The sequence below is a fragment of the Sceloporus undulatus genome, chromosome 4 (genome assembly GCF_019175285.1).
Source record: "Sceloporus undulatus isolate JIND9_A2432 ecotype Alabama chromosome 4, SceUnd_v1.1, whole genome shotgun sequence".
Taxonomy (NCBI): Eukaryota; Metazoa; Chordata; class Lepidosauria; order Squamata; family Phrynosomatidae; genus Sceloporus; species Sceloporus undulatus.
In genome coordinates, this window is record NC_056525.1 from 206327614 (window position 1) to 206344230 (window position 16617).

Here is a 16617-nt window from a genome sequence, read left to right on the forward strand (position 1 = left end):
GTTCCTTCTCACTTCCTAATAATAATAATAATAATATGTTTTATTTTTATACCGCTTTTCCAAGGTGATCAAAGCGGTTCACAGAATCAATAAAAATTAACACATCATAAAAACAACCTCAAAAAAACCAATAAAATAGAACAACATGCAAGAAAGACAAGCAAGATGGCGGTCGGGAGGAGGGCTTGATCACTTTTGCTTCTGCTATACTACCTTCTCTTCTTCATATTATTAATCTCTCTCTTTCTACTGGTTTATTTCCTTCCGAGTTTAAACATGCTACTGCCTCTCCAATTCTTCAGAAGTCCTCAATCGCTCCATCTTCTCTAACTATCATCTTGTCTCACTGCTGCCTTTCTTTTAAAAAGCCTTGGAACATACTGTTTACATACGCTGTCTTGAGTTTTTCTCTAACAATTCCATCATGGATCCTTTTCAATCTGAATTTCACCTTCTGCACTCTATGGAGATGACCCTCACAAAAATTACAGATGATCTGCTTCAGGCCAAATCAAAAGGCTTATACTGAATTTTCATTCTCCTTGATCTCTCTGCAGCTTTTGATTCAATCGATCATGGTCTTTTATTAGATTTGCTTCAGAACCTAGGATTTACTGATTTAGTCCTTAGTTGGTTCAGATCCTATCTTTCAAATCAGTCATTTACTGTGATAGACAGAGGTCAAATATCTTCTCCTTTTCCTCTGTCAGTTGGGATTCCACAGGGCTCTGTTTTGGGTCCATTGTTATTTTCTTTATACACCATATCTCTTGGTAATCTTATCAGTTCATATGGTTTTCAATATCATCTTTATGCCAATGATACACAGTTATATTTTTCTACTACAGAACTTTCTTTATAGTCTCTTGACTATACTTCATCGGCATCTGAAACTTAACATGGCTAAGAGAACTACTCATCTTTCCTCTAAAACTTACTTTACATTATAGATTTTCTATCACAGTCAATAATGTTCCCATTCATCCTGTGAAGGAAGCAACATAGCCGTGACTTTATTTTTTATTCTTCTTCACTCCTCAGATTCAAGATGTAGCCAGGTCATGCCAATTTTTTATTTATAATATTGTTAAAATTAGACCTTTTATGTTGGCTTCTTCTGCTAAGACCCTAGTTCAAGCCCTAGTTATCTCCCGCCTTGGCTACTGCAGTCTTGACAGGGCTCCCATTGTCCCACATTAGTCCTCTGATTTCCATTCAACATTCTACTGCTAAGATTATCTTTTTAGCTCGCCGCTTTGATCATGTCACCCCATTTCTGGAATCTCTTCACTAGCTTTTATAATTTGGTATAAGCTTCATCTCTTAACATTGAAAGCTTTACACAACCTATCTCCCCCATATCTGTCAGTCCTTATTTCATCTCACCATCCTGCTAGAAATTTGTGGTCCAGGGGCTCAGGGCTTCTTACCAGCCAAGGGTTTCTTCTTCTTTGACTTGCCTTCGTCCTTTTTCACTTGTTGCATTGTATTTCTGAAGATGCCTCCCTGGACATCTGCAAACTATCTCTTTTCTTGCTAGTTTTAAATCTGCATTAAAGACTTTCTTGTTCTCTAAAGCATTTGGAATTGTATTTTAATATCACTTTATAATTTTATATACAGTTATACAGTGCACCCACGCCAAGTTCAGGCTTACCATCTGCAGTTTGAGCTTTTGCGGATGGCAAGCCCCAGATTTCTGAATGGGCATGCAGCAGTGCAAGCAGGAGTGTGCACCCATTGAGAAGAATGGAACTTAAGGTTCCACATATTTTACTATCCGTGGGGGGGATCTGGAATGGATCCCCCCAATACAGAGTGCACTGTATTTATTAGTTGTTTTTACAGTTTGTATTTTAACTGCATAACTTGCTTAATTTTGTATAGTTTATATTTTATGACTTTTAGATTGTATGCCATTGACAGGTTATGTTTTTTTTATTATGCCTGTAAAGCACCTTGTAAATTTATGGTGCTATAGAAATAAGCAATAATAATAATAATAATAATAATAATAATAATAATAACAACAACAACAACAACAACAATAATAATAATAATCATGTTTGATTTCACTCTCTTAAGCCATTCTTCCCTTCTCTGACTGATTTACCAATAACCTACTTAACAAAGTTGATATGAAGATACTTTCACATTTCTTTCTATCCATATCTTGTCCTTACTCTGCTTTAATGTTTCTTTTCCTCTCATCTGCTTGCTATTCTTTCTGTTAATAGGTGCTAGAACATAGCTGTTCAATGGAGTACAGCTTCTTTAGCTTAGCCTCTGAAGCAAGATCCTGGTTTTAAAAAATCATATACAGTTATAATTCACCATAGCAAGATAAACACTGTCTAGTGGTATTTGATGCACTTGACAAATTTTGTTTTTGTGTTTCAGGACTATTTCACAGATTTAATAACTAATGACAGCATTAATTATTTCAAAATGTCTAAGAGGATGTATCCCCATAGACCGATAATGATGGTGATCAGTCATGCGGCCCCACATGGTCCTGAAGACTCTGCACCACAGTTCTCCAAACTCTATCCGAATGCTTCCCAGCACATGTAAGTTAAAATTTGCTTCATACCTGTGGTGATGATTTTCGCTGCAGTTTAAGCCACCCAAGTGTAGAAATTGGCATTGTTACTTAAACTGAAGAAAAGTGATCCTGAAAATTGTATGTTGTGCTTTGGAATGATGATTTCTGGGTGGCAACCTATGACACTCTTTCAGAAACTGTGCTTGTTAGCAGGCTGTCTCTCTATTTTGATGTCACTTATTGTGATTGACCATACTTATTCTGGGTTAAAATTTACACCTTTTTTTTGTCCCAGATGAGCCACAACTTTTTCTTTAGAACATGAGAAGACCAAAGGCTCATATAGACCAGCATTCTCTTTACACCTAATTGCCAATGCAAGGGATGATGCTCTGGTGCTCAGAAGGTCATTTTTACTTTAACAGAATGCCATCCATGCCACTGAAGCTGTCATTTCAGACAACCAGAGCGACGTCATGTCTGGCCCCTTTATCCTTTAGAAGGGATCTTTAAGAATTTCTCTTGTTTTGGGGAGAACCTTCCAAAAACATTTGCTTTGACTGAAAAGTTGAGGGTAGGCTGTGGGGTTCAAGGCGCCTACAGGACTTCCTTAAGGGCCACTTGCAACCAGTGTATCTCATGATTGCTACCCCTAGCTTATGGATATCCCACAAGTAAGAAATAAATACATCATCACTTTTCCCTCTGTTTTTCTGAGCAACTAATAATCAGAAATATAATGCCTGAAATACTGAGGGATTATAATAGTAGCCAATAGTAGCCCCATTTTCCACGAATTTATTGAATCCTCTTTAAAAGCTGTCCAAATTGGTAGCCACCATTACATCTTTTAGTAATATTAGTTTCTTTAAAAGCTTATCAAGAAGAATGATGACCCCAAGTTTCTGCATTGTGAGTGGGAGAAAAACTTTTATCTATTTACACATATGCATGAATGTATGTATGTAACAGCTCAGTTGAGTTGAAAAGAGCAAGAGCATTCCTCAAGCTCAAGCATTTTTACCTATCTCTCTTCCTTGGTTTCCATAAAGATCGTTTTTCCCTCTCTATTTGCTTGAATTTTCCATAGTTCTAATATGATTAGTATCAAGTCTGTACTAAAGCCAATACTAAGAATTTATCCTAAGTCCTCACATGGTAGGATAGACTAGCATATGGCATTATGTCCTACAGCTTGAACTGTTAGAATCAACTTTACCTTCTCAGAATTTATTTTATATGTCATCTCATTCTGTTGCATATGTAGGCCAGTCAAACAAGAATTTGAAGCCATGGTTAAAAAAAGATTTTACATTGTAGAATAAAACAAGTCATTATTCACATTAAACTCAAAATAATAATAATAATAATAATAATAATAATAATAATAATAATAATAATAAATTTTATTTATATACCGCTTTTCCAAAAGATCAAAGCGGTTTACATAGAGTTTAAAACCAATTACAAAACACATCATAAAATAGATAAAACCAAGAGCACTAAATACAATATACAAATCTAAAAACAATCATTCAATCAATCAATAGGGTGAGGTAGAGAGTCAATGGGATCAGAGTGCATGACTTCATTTTCCAGGGGGGAAGGCTTGACAGAAGAGGAAGGTTTTAAGCCTCTTTTTAAATGTTTCCAGGGGTGTGATAAGACGGAGCTCGTCGAGAAGACTATTCCAGATTTGTGGGGCCGCTACTGAAAAGGCCCTCTGGGATGTAGTTGCATATTTAGATGATGGAATTTCTAGCAAGTTCTTCCCGGTTGTTCTGAGTGTGCGGGACAGATTATATGGGGAGATGCGGTCCCTCAAGTAACTCGGGCTCAAGCCATGTAGGGCTTTATAGGTAATAACCAACACCTTGTATTGCGCTCGGAAGGTGTTATATGGTCAAACCTGGAAGCACCGGTGACCAATCTGGCCGCTATATTTTGTACTAACTGAAGCTTCCAGGCTTGATACAAGGGTTGCCCCATGTAGAGCGCATTACAGAAATCCAAGCAAGAGGTTACCAGAGCATGTACCACCGTTTTAAGGTCCCTTTGGCCCAGGTAGGGTCGCAGTTGGCACATCAACCGAAATTGATAGCAAGCACTTCTGACCGTCACATCCACTTGAGATGTCAATTGCAGGGACGAGTCCAGAAGTACTCCTAAACTTCGAACTTTGTCCTTCAGGGGAAGTGTGACCCCATTGAGGTCAGGTGGATAAATTTCCTTCCCCGGGCCTGGGGGGAACCATAGTTAGTTAGTGCTGAAAACAGAATATGGAATGTGAATAAGACAAAGCATTCAAGTCTAAAGGGAAACAGCAAATAATTCAAAGGGACAGATCCAATCCCCTGATAAATGTTATGGCTCTGTTATATGAAGATACAAGTTTAACAACCTTAAACATTTCTTTTGTCCTTAGCATTTATTAAGGCAAATATGACATTTTTAAGGCACAGAAATTTCTGCTTAACTTATTGTTGTGGAACTCTGAAAGGCTACGAACCTTTCTTCCTATCCAGTTTTCATTCGATTCCTGATGTGCTAAGATGTATTTTGTCAGCAGCAATTGTAAGAGATGGTATATTACTTTGGGTTGATGCTGAAACTTTGCCCATGTTTCAGCAGGAAGAAATGAGACAAATTGAAAACATGCTGTCAGTGTGAGGTGTTGATGTGTGCAAAGCTATTCAAGGGCTGTCTTCACTAGTAAGATGCATTGCTAGCTTGTCATGACCATAAAATGAAAATAAAATCCTAAATCTCCTGGGAAAACATGTGGCACATCCTATGAAAACCGTGCAGATTTGTAATATAATCCTCCTGTGATGGGTGGAGTAAGTGTAATGTGAACCTTTAACCTCCAAAAATTCTCCTTTGGTGGCCAAGCGTGCTTTTGCATCACATCCCTCTCCCCCTCCACCCCATGTTGGGCTATGACCATCTGACCTTTGCTTAGAAATTAATACAGAGCTTGTGATATCATATAACTATAGAATTTACCTCTAACAAAGAAGAGAAACCAAAGCCAATGGCTGCTCATTCATTTTACAACCTAGAAGAAGGTTGTGGTCATGATTGAAGAACTATAATATAATGCATTAGGAAGAGGGCCTGTTGATTGACAATTACGTGATGGGCATTTTTCAACTCATAAAATGTTCTAAAGCAAGTACAAAATGTTTCCTTTCCTGTTATATCAAGATAACATTTTTAAATAAAAAATACTTGTGGTTTGATGGTGATGATGGTATAGATATAGACCATCCGTTTGGTCATCTTTTGATTTAAAATGTGTATGTTTTAAAAGCAATTTAGTGGAAATAATGAACACTACTTCCATCCACAAGTTGAAAATAAAATGTATAAGAGGCTTTATTTTGAAGAAAGGTGAATAGTACTTTTCCTGGTGGCTACAGAGTTTAGGATGTTATTTAGCCTTGGAAAGGCAGCTATGAAGGAGCTAGATAAGATCATGAAGTATAAACATATATCATTACATGCCAAAGTCATGCCACAGCATTTCACATTTCTATGTATGGTTGTGAAAGCTGGACAGTAAAAAAAAAGCTGACTGGGAGATCAACTCATTTGAAATGTGATACTGGAGGAGAGGTTTGGGGGATAATATAAATTGCCAAAAGTCAAATGAATAGATCCTGTGGCAAACCAGGCCTAAACTCTCCCTACAAGCCAAGATAATGAAATTGCTACTGTCATATTTGGGGCATGTCATGAGAAGACATGACTCCCTAGAAAAGACAATAATGGAAAACAAAGTGGAAGGCAGTAAGGAAAGAGAAAGACCATATTACTGATGAATAGACTCAATCAAGGAAGCCACATCCCTGAGTTTGCAAGACCTGAGCAAATCTGTTCATGGCCAAGGCTCTTGGTAGTCTCTCGTTCATAGGGTCACCACAAGGTGAAGCTTAACAGCACATAACAACAAAAAAGGAGGAAGCTATTCAGAAGAAGCTCTTTCCCAAATGATAGTCCTTCAGATATTTAATTATGGCTATAATATTGCCTTTCAGTCATCTTCTGAGTAAACATACGTTAACATGGCCATTGGTAAAGCTGCCACCAAGGCATTTTTGTATTGTTGGCAAAAAATAGACTGCCCCCCTCCATTCAACATAAAAAAAACTTCTATCAGACTAGCTGTTGAATTTTCCTGCAACGCTAGTGAAGGGGAGGAATCCTCTACAATTTCTTAGATTAGCAGGATGGTTTGAGGGCACAAAGCACAACTTATGAAGCACTCTATCCGCTAGCATCTTGCTAATGCTCCCTTCTTCCCCAGGATGTGTCTTCTAAGTGACTGTTCCTAGCTTCCTAATGGGGGATTGGCCTACTGCTGGTACACTGGGGGTCAATAGTTTGACACATTAATTCAATCAGTTCTTAAAACAGTAACAGGAGAACCTGTGCAGAATTTTTTTCCCATTTATCTTTTTCCTTTTTCTTTTTTTGGGAAAGATTGAGTAGGACCCATACTCCCTACAACCACTCTGCAAGTTGCTTTGAAACTTGTAATTTTAGAAGTCTTTTGTAATGTACCATTATACTGAATGGACAGTACTTTTAAAAATGCTATCTCACACACTCACAGAAAGTGAGATTGAGAAAAATTGGGAGAAATGTATAGACACCTATGTTTTTATTATTATCAGAAGCCTTTAACCTATCAATCACCCACTGAGTTGTCAGAGTAAATTATTTTTCTTCAAACAAAAGCATACATTATCATATCTATCAGATATCAGTGTGACTAATGACATTGCACTGTCAAAAATACCTTTGTACTCTTTTCCAAGGAGTGATTGTTGTTTTGTCCTTTAAAGATTTCATTGAAGGTAATAGATATGAAAATCATTTATTTTCATATTTAGCTAAGCAAGTTGAGTGATACTAAAATTAGTCCCTTGAGTGTTGGTGCTCTCTATTTTGATGGGCAAAAAATAAATATACAGTACTGTATGTTTGTATGATTTTTCTATGTTTGGAATTTGCAATGCATTAAACATGAGATACATCTAGCATTATGCATTATTTAGAGTAATACAGTGTAATTTAGATGTAATACTCTACAAATGCTTTGAAATTCTTCTTTACAATTGCTTCACAATATTTTATTTGTGTGTATAACATGCAAAATGAATTTAGATGTGTGCTACATAGGTGCCTTTTGGAAACTAAACAGAAACTTTCAACAATACACGTTCATCTGAAATAACAAATGTGAGGAAAAGCTATAGAAAAACCACAGAAGAATAATTTAAAAGAATGTACATTGTGGCAGGAATCCTAAGTAAAGTTTTTGTTGGCACAGTTCTGTTAAATTCATTGGGGCTCTACCAGCTTTGGAGTCTCAGCATAGTTTCCCAGATATACAGAATCTCTTCAGAAAGTCTACAGTCTCTTTTAAGAATTGCCATTTATTATTATTATTATTATTAACCTTTATTTATGAAGCGCTGTAAATTTACACAGCGCTGTACATGCAATCTTTTTAGTTAGACGGATCCCTGCCCTGGGGCTTACAATCTAAAAAGACATGACACAGAAGGAGAAGGGAGTGGTGGAGGGAAAAGGTAAGAGGTCCAGCAGTTCCTCTCTACCTCCAAGGCCTGTACCAAGGCAGATGGACTGGAGGGAGGGCTTGGCTTCAAAATGGAAGGTTAATCTTCATCCAGGGAAAATACATACTCACAAGTAGGATAATACATATACAGTACATAGCAATACAGGAAATGGATCGATAAACAGCTAACAACAGAACATCAAATAGTAAGCGACAATTATGCAATGCCTGGGAAGGCTTCTCTGAACAGGATGGTTTTCAACTCCGTTTTGAAGCTGGTTAAAGAAGTGATGGCTCTTGCTTGTGGGGGAAGAAGGTTCCAGGAGTGAGGGGCAGCGAGTGAAAAGGGGCGAATCCGGGATGGGGCAGAGGAAATCCTGGGCTGAGACAGCAGACCTTGACTACCAGAACGGAGGGCCCGAGTGGAAAGGTGAGGAGAAAGAAGGTCTGATAAGTAGGGAGGGGCTAGTCCATGGAGGGCTTTAAACGTGGCTGGGGAGATACAATTTGGATTTGTTATACCTTTAACAGTTGGAGGGAGGGTGACTATGGTAGGAGAAGACCCTACAGTATAATTATAAAGCAAATAAGAACTGTGAGGCGGGTTACAGACCGCCCATTTGGGGCAGGCTGTACCCGCCCCTTTCCCCAGTGTATCGGGGCCTCAGTGGCCAGAACAGCAGCCGCTGAGGCCCCGATCCGCCGCTTTTCAGGCTGCGGGGAAGCGGCAAAACGTCGCTTCCCCGCAGCCTGAAAAGGGGTGTCCCTGGGGCTTCAAGCCCCAAGGACACCCTGCGGCGGCGGGAAGGAGGAGAAAGGGGCTGCTTGGTGTTGACTTCAGCTTCCATCTTCACTACCATGGTAGCGGGGACTAGAGGGCATTGGACTGCACCAATATCTGGTGGGGCACCACTTCCCCAGGCCAGATTTCAGTGTTTGCTGCTTCTTTTTTAACTAATCCCTTTCTCTTTTCAACACTTGCTGTTTTCTGGAAATTCTGTAACATGATACAGATGATGTCATCATACAGATGGCTCATAGAGAACATTGTACTTCCTTTAAAACTTTCAAGAAATGTTCAGTTATTTTTCCAATATTAGGATAAAATATTAAAAGGAAAAGCATCATTTGGGCCAATATCAGGAGTAGAAACAAAATATGGCATCCTGTTTGATATTTATAAGATCATGAGCGGGACTTAAGATCTTAGAACATTTGAGGATCTCATTTATTGTTGTTAGTGACCAAATGTGACCCCAAAAAACAACCAGACAGTATGCAAGCCAAAGGATCTATGAGGTGCTGCAGATTGAAATGCTGGGAAATGAAGGTCAGGGAGTTTGTTGTGACAAGCAACTGGGACAGGACCTCAAGACATCTCTCCCGTTCCCTGTCTCACTGCACCTCATGACCAGGAGAGCACTGTGGTCATCATTTACCAGCATTCCAATTTGCAGCACTTCTGAAGCCCTTTGATTCCAGCACAGCCTGGCTGGAGGTGTAAAAGTAGCAATGATGGTGGAGCTCTTCTCATGTTATTTATGACAATGCAGATTCTTGGCCATAGTTTTATAGCCATGGGACTTGAATAGAATTATGGGGAAATGGAAGTTCATGCTGTTATCTGAAACTGCAAAACTATTACTATGTGGACTTGACAGAAGTATAACAATGGAGGTTTAATGCTTCCAACAAAACATTTTGAAATGAGAATGTGGCTCTCTATCAGGATGTTGGTTCTGTATGTGCTCTGTATCTGTGTGTATCTCCCACTTTTCTTCAATAGAACATAAGTTGTAGATAGTGTTTCCACAAGGTCTTGCATACAGGATCTTATTACCTAATGTCAAGTCAACTTCCACTTATGTTGACCCTATGACTGTGAGACCTCCAAGTCACCCTGTCATCAACTGCCCTGCTCAGGACTTGCACATTCAGGTCTGTGACTTCTTTGATTGAGCCCATTCATCTGTAATGTGGTCTTCCTCTTTTCCTGCTTCCTTCTATCTTACCAAGCATTATTGTTTTTTCTAGTGAGCTGTGTCTTCTCATAATATACCCAAAGTACAACAGTGTCTATTTAGTTAATTTGGCTTCTAGAGAAAGTTGAGGCTTGATTAGCTCTAGAATCCATTTATCTGTCTTTTTAGCAGTCCACAGTATCCTTAGCTTCTCCCTGAAAGCCAATGTGGCTTTAGAGCTAATAGGAGCACGACAGATATGGTATTTGCCCTTAGACAACTGCAAGAGAAATGTAGAGAGCAGAACAAAGGACTCTATGTAACATTTATCGACCTCACCAAAGCCTTCGACACTGTGAGTAGAAAAGGTCTGTGGCAGATCCTGGAACGACTAGGATGCCCCCCCCCCCCCCGCCAAATTCCTCAGAGTGATGATCCTGCTACATGAAGGCCATCAAGGGCAAGTCAGATATGGCAATGCTCTCTCGGAGCCCTTTCTAATAACAAGGTTGAAACAAGGTTGTGTTCTCGCTCCAACCCTATTTACAATCTTCTTCAGCATGATGCTCCAAAGGGCTACGGCAGATCTCGAAGAAGAAGATGGCATTCATATACGCTACCGTACTGATGGTAGCCTGTTCAACTTAAGCCATCTGAGGGCTCGCACTAAGACTCTAAACTATCTAGTCCATGAGCTGCTTTTTGCTGAGGATGCTGCCCTCGTTGCCCATACGGCAGCAGCTCTGCAGTGCCTAACATCTTGTTTTGCTACAGCTGCAGAGCTCTTTGGGCTGGAAGTCAATCTGAAGAAAACGGAAGTTCTGTACCAGCCTGCACCACAGGAAGAACACTACCTGAGGCGAAGCACAAAAATCAGTGTGTATAGAGCAATTGTACTGTCTATTCTCCTTTATGGATCTGAAACATGGGTCATCTATCACCAACACCTACGACTCCTTGAATGCTTTCATCAGCGATGTTTACACACAATTCTAAATATACACTGGACTGACTACATGACAAATGTTGCTGTCCATGCTGTTGAGGACGCAGCTGTGCTGGGCAGGACACATTTCTAGGATGAAGGACCATCGCCTCCCAAAAATAGTATTCTACGGTGAACTCACCACGGGTCAGCGTAAGAGGGGCGCTCCAAAGAAGAGATACAAGGACTCCCTGAAACAACATTTCAGGCTCGGCCAAATTGATCACCAACAATGGTCCGCCCATTGGGAGGCATGGAGACACACTATCCATGATGCTGCAGCCTTTTTTGAAAGCTCACGCCGAATGAGTCTCGAAGAGAAATGACAATGCAGAAAGAACCACAACCCGGAAACATCACCCAATGAGACTTTCTGCTGTGCTTTCTGCAACCAGACTTGTTCATTTCAGATTGGCCTTTTTAGTCATCAACATGCTTGTAGAAAGCGCGGGATGAGTCCTTCTTGAATCTTCATTCGTGAACTAAAGCCAGAGAGAGAGTATCCATAGAACTCTTCTCCAGCATCATATTCTAAATGAGTTGATTGCCATGGAGGGGAGTCACAAAGGAAAAAATTGACATAATGTTGGAAGGAAAAGGCCACAACTTTATTAACATAACAGCTGAAAATAGGAGCCCAGCTGGCCTTGGCACAAAGCATGCTGGGACCCAGGCAGGCTGAGAGCCAGCCGAGAGACTATTTCTCCCCCAGCACGGCCAACAGGCCGGCCCGGTAAGTCAGGCGGCTCTATTTTCCTTCCTATCAACATTCTTCATTGTCCATCTTTCATAGTCATACATAGAAATTGGAAATACAATAACATGGGTGATTTAGTATTCAATGATATTTAGTATTCAATGATATAACTAGTATTCAATGATATACCTTTATACTTCAGGATCTTTTCTAGTTCCTTAATACCCGCCCTTCCAAAATCTAGCCTTCTTCTGATTTCTTGACTGCAGTCTCCAATCTAAATAATGAGTGAACCAAGGTATGGTAAATCTTCAACTATTTCAGTATCTTCATCATCTACTTTAAAGTTGTGTAAATCATCTGTGGTCATTATTTTTATTTTCTTAAGGTTCAGCTGTAAACCTTCCTTTGCACTTTCTTCATTGACTTCCTTCAGAAATCATTCCAAGTCTTTGCTATTTTCTGTTAGTAGTATGATGCATATCTTAATTGTTGATGTTCTTTCCTTCAGTTTTTACGCCTCCTTCCTCTCAATCTTACTTTGCTTTACGCATATGTTCAGTGTACAAGTTAAACAGATGGGGTGATAAAATGCAGCCTTGCTCAATGCCCTTGCCTATTGCAAACCATTCTGTTCGTTCGTTTTGTCTGTCCTGACAGTAGCCTCTTGTCCTGTGTTCAAGATACACATCAGGCCAATCAAATGTTATGCCATACCCATTTCTTTAAGAGTAACCCATATTTTGCTATGATCTAATTCAAAGGCTTTGCTATTATCTGTAAAGCACAGACTGATTTTCTTAAATTTTTTGGTTCGTTCATCACTTTGCTTACTTTCAGTTATTGATTTATGTACTTGTAATTCATAATTTTGCTGCATGTTTTTGCAAAGACTCTGTTATACTAAGATTGCAATTCTGATCCAACCATATGTGCTTTGGGCAAAAAATAAACTAGAATAATAGCAAAGAATGGCAGAAACTTCACATCAATGTTATCCTTGTATTTCCTCCCAGAACTCCTAGTTACAACTATGCACCAAATATGGATAAGCATTGGATCATGCAATATACAGGCCCTATGCTTCCTATTCACATGGAATTTACAAATGTCTTACAACGGAAAAGACTTCAAACTCTCCTATCTGTTGATGATTCCATGGAAAGAGTGAGTAAATGAAAACTCTGCAAACAATGCTCTAGCCCTACTTTTTTTTCTCTTCAGTATTGTTCTAGAGAACACCAAAGCCAATGTTACGGAATTAACAGAATTGTACCATGTTCCCCATTGGTGCTCAGTCCATTTGACTTACTTTATCAAAAATGGGAGTAATCACTTTTGTGAGGAAGAGTCGTGTCATCCACTTCATATAATTGTTTGCATCCTGTTGGGTAGTCCAACTACAGTAAACCCGTTCAATCAATGGCTTATTAGGAGTTCAAAAGTATATTATTCCATGAATTGAACTCTTATGGCTTTAAATGTCCACACCAGAGTGGAACTGGCCACACCATTAATAGCTTTGTAGACTTGAACTCTCAGTACCCCATCTATCCTTTTACTGCTGGATTTAAAAATTATCTAGGGTTTCTGCAATGTTTTTGGCATGTTCCTGTGTGAGCAAATAAATTTTTAAAACCTTTCATATTGTATGTGTATCCTATTGAGTCATTTAGTGTATGCTCCTGCATTGGTATAAATAACCTATAGATGATTGCAAGGACAGGATCCCTTAAAATTAGTTTTTATTTTCCCAGAGTAAACATATGCCTGTAGAGGAGTCATATCTCTTAAGAATACTGTAACAGTAAAGTCTAGTGGAAGAGAAGACAGTATGAAGCAAATCTATTGTCCTAAAGACTTTCAGTTTATATATATATATATATGAAACTAAAGACCATAGAATAATAGAGTATTATGGAGAACATTCTCATGCAATTCCAAGAAAGCAAATGGATCCAAGACTTCTCTGTCAACCATCTGTTTGAGTTGGAGTCATGGCTTGGAAATAATTCTTTAAAATTAATTTGTCATTTTTGAAATAATTCACAAATAGTATTAACAGCTGGAGTAATTATTTATTTTCATGTTGTTCTAACTGATTACTTTGAGAAGGAGTTTTGGGAAGTGTTGGTCTTTTTTATTTTTTTTAAAAAATTAACACTAACACATTACAGATTGGGTGGTAACCTTGAATGTAACACATACTTTTAGAATGTTCCCTTTAATGCTAAATTATTTTCTGAATTAATACTGTTATCAATGAATTGGTTTTAACACTGACATTGTTAAGTTCTGGCTCGATTGCAGTGTAATTTGTGTTCTGTAGAATTTTTTCTTCCTTTGTCCATGACCTTTTCTTAAGATGAGGCATGACTAATTTACAACTCCTGATTAGGGGAGAGAAAAGGCTTTGAATATACATGCAACATGGTACTACTCAGGACTCCTCAAATATTTATTGCATTTATAAAAATGGAATTCTACACTAGTTTAGTACATTTTTTTATCATTAAACAAAGTAATTTCATACTCTTTATTAGATGCAAGTAGCAGAGAGGACACTGATGCTCTGGAAGGTTGGAGAGACCTTCAGAGCATATTTGAAAGTATAGCAGGGGGTACATGGGTTCCATTGCATGACCAACGGTCCATTTCCATAAAGTTGTACATGGGGCAAAGACAAATACTGTTATATGGACTGGGTTCGTTTGACCTGATCTGGAAGTGTTCCATGCATAGCACCAATTGGCTTGAATAACCTGGAACTGTTTTTACATAGATACCCTTTCTATGGTACATAGATGGTACCATATGATTCTGTGGTACATACATTCCATAATTGTAAAAAATGAAGACCTTTCAGTGAATTATAGCTGCTTTGCCCATCTTCTCCAAAGAAGACTGCTTGAATTACAACCAGCAAAACGAAATGTGCAACCACATATTTTCATTTTGTGAAATATGGTTGTTCACTGTACTGGATGTTTTAATTGGACAGCTATTATATCAAAGACACAAGTTTTCTTTAAAACCCTCATAAACTACAGTATGTAAACTTGGTGAATCAGGCATGCAAAGGTTGGGGTTTTTTTTGTTGCTGTTGTTCCAAATGAACTTTTGTTATGACTACCAAGTTTTAGTCATTTTACTAGTAATATATCCCTATGAGATATTTAAATATAAATTCTTATATATGTTAATATGTGTGTATTTGTTAGAATTTATTTAGCGTTTCCCCCTGTTGATTAGTTACTTTATTTATTGTATTTCAGTTATATCACATGCTACTGGAAACTGGAGAGCTGGAGAATACTTACATTATTTACACTGCTGACCACGGTTACCATATTGGGCAGTTTGGATTGGTCAAGGGGAAGTCAATGCCATATGACTTTGATATTCGTGTTCCTTTCTTTATTCGTGGTCCAAGTATAGAGCCGGGATCAGTGTACGTTCTATGTCTACAGCACAGCTGTTGTACCTAATGTAAAATATTTGTAAGCATATTTGATTGTCATCCTTAGTGGCTTGTGTTTTGTTTCATTTGTCTATAGAAAGTATTGCAAAGGATTAGATAAGAAAAATAAACTCCTCTCTTTGAAAATATCATTTTTAAGATTGTTAAAGGTATAATAGAATATTTACTTTTTATTATAGCCTGTACTGGGTTGTATATTTTTGGCAGCTTGCAACAATGGTGTTAATGGGGGTCATGTGAGGGTATCTTTTTACCAATAGTGGCTTGCATATATAGTACATAAATGTAGATTTTGTCCTGATTGTGATCAGAATGGGATAGCTGATTCACTTCTCTGTCTAACATAGATTCATATTAATCCTATTAGTAAGTCTTTCCATAATTGCACAATCCAGTCAGAGTCATACATGGACTTACCTCCTATAAAAATATATATATTTATAGCAAAGTACCACACCAGGATTAATTGCCATTCAAATCCCACAGGGATGTAAAAGGTTACTTCTAACATGCCTAATACAACTCTGACCTTTTCTGTTAATTTGTAGAGTATCTCAAATAGTGCTGAATATTGACCTTGCTCCAACAGTTCTGGATATTGCAGGACTTGACACACCTCCAGATATGGATGGCAAATCTATTCTAAAACTTCTGGACCTTGAAAAACCAGGAAACAGGTTAGTTAAGGTTCTTTCTTGATTCCTTTTTGTGGCAAATTCCCAAGTAAATCAGTCATTTGAAAATGAATGTGGCAAAACAAGTGGAGTTGGTCAGTGCTTTGCCAGTTCAAAAACTATTTTAAAGAGTAAATTTATAAAACTTTTGGAACATATGAATGTAGCTGGTTTGCCTAGAGAAACATAGTTACAGATGCCAACTGTAAATATTATTATTTTGATTTCAGGTTTCGAACAAGCAAAAAAACCAAAGTTTGGCGAGATACATTCCTTGTGGAAAGAGGGTAATTATTGGAGCTGAGAGAGTTCTGGGAAAATTGCCTGGTGGGCAACTACATTTTTTTAACAAACGGAAAACAATATATTTTGTGTACAATGTCACAGAGCAAGCTTCTTCTCAGTTTTCAGAGCCTGGCATATTAGGTTTGAAAACTAATTTGACAATGCTGAACATTACAAATAGAAATTGAAAAATTAATTCACTATCATAAACATTAGTGATTGAAATTGCTTAATTAGTAAGTTATTCTTGAATAATTTGTTGATTAAAACATTAGTATTGGCCAGAGAATGAGATTTAGAGAGAAGGGTGTAGATGACAGCATGATTGACTTCACACCCACTCACTCTTCAAATGTTTTTTCCTTAAATATTAATAAGAAATTATAATTATAATCATTT

General features: G+C 38.0%; 1 protein-coding gene across 6 annotated transcripts in view; it reads left to right on the forward strand.

Moving 5' to 3' along the window:
• The window catches only part of SULF1 (sulfatase 1), a 142715-nt gene that overhangs the window by 83688 nt on the left and 42410 nt on the right, over nt 1-16617 (forward strand). For 5 of the 6 annotated variants that reach the window (XM_042464260.1, XM_042464259.1, XM_042464258.1 and 2 more), the window contains 5 exons: nt 2401-2570; nt 12795-12945; nt 15054-15229; nt 15808-15936; nt 16164-16220. In XM_042464260.1, the coding sequence (XP_042320194.1) occupies nt 2401-2570; nt 12795-12945; nt 15054-15229; nt 15808-15936; nt 16164-16220 (683 nt within the window). Of the gene's footprint in view, nt 1-2400; nt 2571-12794; nt 12946-15053; nt 15279-15807; nt 15937-16163; nt 16221-16617 lie in introns of those variants that run through there. The other variant, XM_042464263.1, reaches the window with a different exon arrangement.